General features: G+C 42.5%; 1 protein-coding gene across 1 annotated transcript; it reads right to left on the reverse strand.

Annotated features, from left to right (window-relative positions):
- Positions 1 to 792: 792 nt before the first annotated feature.
- Positions 793 to 3,926, reverse strand: LOC110300767 (beta-defensin 12). The gene is made up of 3 exons (XM_021171040.1): positions 3,829 to 3,926; positions 3,424 to 3,465; positions 793 to 1,636 (listed from the first exon to the last, which is right to left on the reverse strand). The coding sequence occupies exons 1-3, from the start codon at positions 3,896 to 3,898 to the stop codon at positions 1,512 to 1,514; spliced, it is 237 nt and encodes a 78-aa protein (XP_021026699.1). The 5' UTR covers positions 3,899 to 3,926; the 3' UTR covers positions 793 to 1,511.
- Between the last annotated feature and the right edge of the window lie 1,253 nt (positions 3,927 to 5,179).

Consider the following 5,179-nt stretch of genomic DNA (forward strand, 5'->3'; position numbering starts at 1 on the left):
AAAGGAACCACCTACACCAGACCCAGACTTCTGACCTGAGAGAGTTTGAGGTAGTGTGTGCCATGTCAAGCTGCTAACTTCGCAGTGTGTTCTTATACAGCACATGGATAACAATTGTATCTTAAGGTGTGTGTGTGTGTGTGTGTGTGTGTGTGTGTGTGTGTGTGTTCTGTAGAGAGGCCTTTGCATGTTCTCACAAGGCTGCGGTGCTCTCCAAAGCAGTGAGCAGTTTCCCAAGGGGTTGAAAGTCTTTGTTATTGTCTTTTTATCCATTCATCTCATTCCCAGAACTTGATACTAAAACCCCTTTATGCTATGTTCTTTCCTAACAGACCACATCCTTAGCTGTTTTCCCCTAAGGATGCCTTTGAGTCAATGAACCCATNTGATGTTTTTGTGACCTCTATTAAACACACATCTTGTTGCCCTCTATCCAGTATCCCAGGCTCTGCCTGTCAGAAGCTGCACCTGCCATGGGGGAGACAGGCGAGAGCTGAGAGAAAAGCAGTAGCTTTAACATGGGAAATGAAGCCTCTGGTGGGGAAATNGCCCTGTTTCTATTGCTATCTGCCATTTTCCTAGCAGATTGAATTGAGTAAACTCAGCCCAAAGTCAGGAACACTGGTGGATGGGGATAGGATAGACCAGTGCTGATGTTGCATAGTTAGAAGGAAAAGAGTAAGAGAAGATCCTAGGCACTAGATAACTCTGTGCAGAATACTGCTCAGGCTCATGCGTCCCCATAAAACTGATCAAGTGTGAGCCCCATGACTGCTAGTTTTGACATTTAGCTTTTGAATCGGCAAATTTTATTTCACAAGGCAAAAGTTACAGTTTTTCATCTGCAGATATCCTATGTAAATAGACATTTTAATTAATAGCTAACCATTTCCTTTTGCAGGCAAGGACAATGTGTCTCAGAAGCACAGGCATCAATAGCGTAAATGAGAGTTTTTTAAATTATATATCATAATTTTTATAATCTGTGGATAATAGTACATTACCTAATCAAGAATCAAATGAATGATTTTCTCTTGTATTCTATAGAACTACAAAGCTATCAACATAGATGAGCATGGCACTTTCGTTTGTCTATTAANCCCATAATAATTAGTATGTTAGAGACACAGAAAGAGGTAGTGATGCACACACTGCCCCTTGTCTCCCAGGTTTGCTGTACCACAGGCAGCTATACAAATAGAATACCTGTATCAAATACAATAAGGCTGATAGTCACACTCTCAGGTGACCCTGAGCCCTATGAGANAATCCTGGAAAGAACATTTATAAGTCATGAGTGTTCTGGAGACGTGCAGTCATGTCTGCTTGTGTAGAAGGCATTCATTGCTGTTTTGACTGTGGTCATCTTAAAATTAGAATGAAGCACAGAAGCAGACTTAGTGAGATGGGCCTGAGCAGCGCTGACTGTGGCCCTGTGAAGTCACAGATGTTCTCTCCTTGACCATCCATTCAGCACGGCTTGCAAGGCCCAAGACCATTGGTCGTTGGGTTCAGATCCTCTCTCGACAGCAGAAGAAGTTCAGCTTGCACCAGCCCGCAATCTTCTCACTATCTATGCATGCTCTCCTGCATTTTCCCCGGCCGAGCCTGCATGTCTCGCACACAGCAAACTCCCCTGTGCCAGGAAAGAGCTGCTGAGATGGTTGTTGGGACCTTGTGGGAATGGGAAGAATATCTAAGGCCTCCTGACAGGCAGGGTTGTGTGTATGGTCAGCAGTATTTTTTAGAATTAGACCAGAGGCCTTGGGGATAGCTCAGTTGGCAAAGTCTTTCTTGGGTCAGCATGGGACCCTGAGTATGATCCTCCATGCCCAGGTAAAAAGCCAGACACTTGTGTCACTTACAGTCCTCAGCTGGGGAAGCAGGGACAGCTGAATGTTAGTGGTCAGCCTAGCTGAGTTTGTGGTAGATTCTGTCTCACAAAACAAGGTGGATGGCTTCTGAGGAATGACATTTATAAACTTGACCTCTGGCTTTTACACATGAATGAACACACTCGGACATGAACACACACAGACATGCACACACACACTCACACACTCACACTGTAAGAAGAGCACTACCCCATAGCATCTGATTACCTCAGACAGGGCGGAGCTGAAAAGAGTTAAACACAATAGGTAATCATCACCCGTGTCCACCAGGTGTTTATTGTCTTCCACAGCCCTGATGTAAGTGACAGCAACATCTATTCTTCAGAACTTTTAAAATGCATGTCTGTACTGTTGAAAATTTACTAGTTAGCCTTTGCTTTCAAATCCTCGAAGCTGGAATGAAGAATTTAATCTCAATACTTGTTTGGCTCTAGTACCAGCTGCTTAATATACCTAGCCCCCTTCGCTGGAGGGATATAATAGAAATACCTGTGCACATTTTTAATTTTCTGAGTGGAGAAATGAAATGATTCCATGATAATGTTTGTATGATATTTACTTCTAAAGGTGCTTTAATAATTAAGTGGCACAATCTATGTGTATTTGTTAAGGGTTGGAGAAATTAATTCTCCATGAGTTCCATAGTTCTCACACTACTCAGTTACTTATATATTATTATTATCATCATCATTATGCTGGTGTGTGTATGAGTGAGAGAAAGAGAGAGGTGTATTGTGTTGGACACATGCATGTGTGTGCAGGTTCATGCATCCATGTATGTGCACACAAAACATCAAGAAAAAGGCTTTGAGCATCTTCTTCTGTCACTGTCAGCTTTGAAGCAGGGTCTCTCTTTGAACATTAGCTCATTTTTCTTAGCTGTTCTGGATCCCAGTGACCCACCTAGCTCTGCCCTTGAACCTCCTAGCTCTGCACCCATTGTGCTGGGGTCACAGGCTCAAGCAACACTGGTGTGTGCTGGAGTCCAGACTTGGGTCCTCATAGTTGCACAGCAAGCACTTTTAACCTTTAACTTTTAGTCACTTCTTCAGCCCTCCAAGGATATTTTAATATTTCTTTTAATTTTGTTTGCATTGTGCTGTCTTCCCATGTAAGAGAACCTCTGGTGCACACCCAAAGCTTTCGACTAACCGTTATAAACAATGCTTCTCTAGTGAGGGTGGTTCCTCACGAACCATCTGCACCATTCTATGTGATCTTCCTCATCTGGCAGATGCCCTCGAGCAGACCTCGTTCAAGTTAAGTCATAAGTGAAGGGCAGACAGGATCTCTGGGTAATGCTAATTGGTGAGGATGAGGTTGAAATTAAGCATCTTAAGTTAATATGAAACTCACTGAAAAATACAAATATGACCATGGCCACAAGAGTAACAGAAGATGGAGCCAATGGACCAGAACTCAGTCCTTTTACAACTACCTCCCTTCCTTGGCTTCATCAGTCAAAGATAGCTAACTAGGCCGAGTCCCCAAGAGAGAAGGAGAAAGTACAGATAAAGATGTAATTTACCTCCTGGAAATGACTGGGAATACTCAAGTCCTGCCCAGGACCCTAAATTTAAAACAAAATGCATTTTAGGAAAGAATATTAAAGCAAGAAACAACACTTTATAAAATTTCTCCTACATGTCACATGGCTTTCGAGGGACTACTGATGTTATGGTTGCTGTATTTATTGGGTTTCTCAAGACCAGCACTCCTGGAAGCCAGAAAGACCAGTGTACAAAACAATAAAATATAAATTAAAGCTCTGTTCATCTGGCTCTTAGGAAAAATTAGTGGAGATCCAAGAAATCTCTGGGGAGAGGAGAGTTACTCTCAGTTTCAGGGTGGTGCATGGAAGAGTCATTGGGTTTCATGGTCTGCCCACTGCCCTCCCCCCAACCCCATCAAAATCCCATCAATTTTGATTTACCTGATGGCCATTCAACTACAATGAAGAACAAAGCAAAACCAAAATAGAACACCTCTCTGCTCAGAGCCATGTTTGAGGGGAGATTCTTCAACACACAGAATCGGGGTTTCTTTGAGGAGACAAGAAAGCATTTATATTGGAAAGTAGTGGGCTATGTTCTAGGTCAGTGAAGTGAATCAATAAAGAAAGCACGATTACATGCTCCATTTGCCAGGATCAAGAGCTGGGGCAGTGGGTTATAACCTTGAGCCTGCAAAGCCTTACTTCCCCATGCCTACCCAGCTTGTAGAATGGAGTGGACATTGGTTCAAGACTTGGAGAACTCAGGGCTGTGCCCACTTCTACTGTAGGAATCTAGGGGAGAGAATCCTGATAGGTCTCCATGACTTCTCAAGGAACAAAGCACAAGTATTGCCTTTGTAGCTTGTCCTGGGGACCAATATGATTTCAACTCAGGAGCACTTTGAATGCTCCCAGTGCTTACAGAGCTATGGTGGGGACTGGAAGGCCATCCACAGATGCGTGCACTGACTCTCCTCATTCTCACTGCTGGATTTATAAATTGTTCAGCAGAACATGAGGAGTAACTGACCTTTTGCTAAGGTAGCTTTGAATCCTGTGCCTGTCAGACATCTCATCACAGACCAAAGTCATAATCACAACATCCTTTAATAATGAAAACCATGGGCATCAAAAGGAATATTCATGTCAACCCCCAAACTGTGTCCTGCTTATTGCCACCTTGATGCTTATAGTTACATGATGTTCTGGTTTTCAGTCTTAGAGATAAAGGCAGGCTTGGTGTCACAGGCTTGTAACTCAGCTACTCCAGAGACTGAGGCAGAAGCACCACAAGCTAAAGGCCTGCTTGGGCTACACAGTGAGTTCAGTGAGTTCAAAGCCAGCCTGTGCAATTTGGTGATACTTGAATCTAAAATAAGTAAAAAGGGGCTGGGATGTAGCTCAGTAGAAAAGTGTTTGCCTGGCACACACACAGCCTACATTCAATTCTCAGTGCCCTCCTCACATACATGAAAATATAGACTATGTAGTTAGACAGATACCTACTAAGTAGACCACCTTGGATAGGTTAACAATTTTTGAAACCTTAGCCTCTTTATCCTTAAAATTGCATTATATTGTTAATATCAGCCTCATTGGGCATTTGAGTGCATTGCACATGGCATAGAAGTGTTTATCAGAATGTCTGATTATCATCATCAACATCACATTTATATTTCTATTTAACATTGAACAACCACTCCGCAAAGTGATCATAGCAATCTGACTCATTTTTTTTAATTAGGTATTTTCTTTATTTACATATCAAATGCTATCCTCTTTCCTAGTT

This window comes from Mus caroli, chromosome 8 (genome assembly GCF_900094665.2).
Source record: "Mus caroli chromosome 8, CAROLI_EIJ_v1.1, whole genome shotgun sequence".
In the NCBI taxonomy this organism is placed as follows: Eukaryota; Metazoa; Chordata; class Mammalia; order Rodentia; family Muridae; genus Mus; species Mus caroli.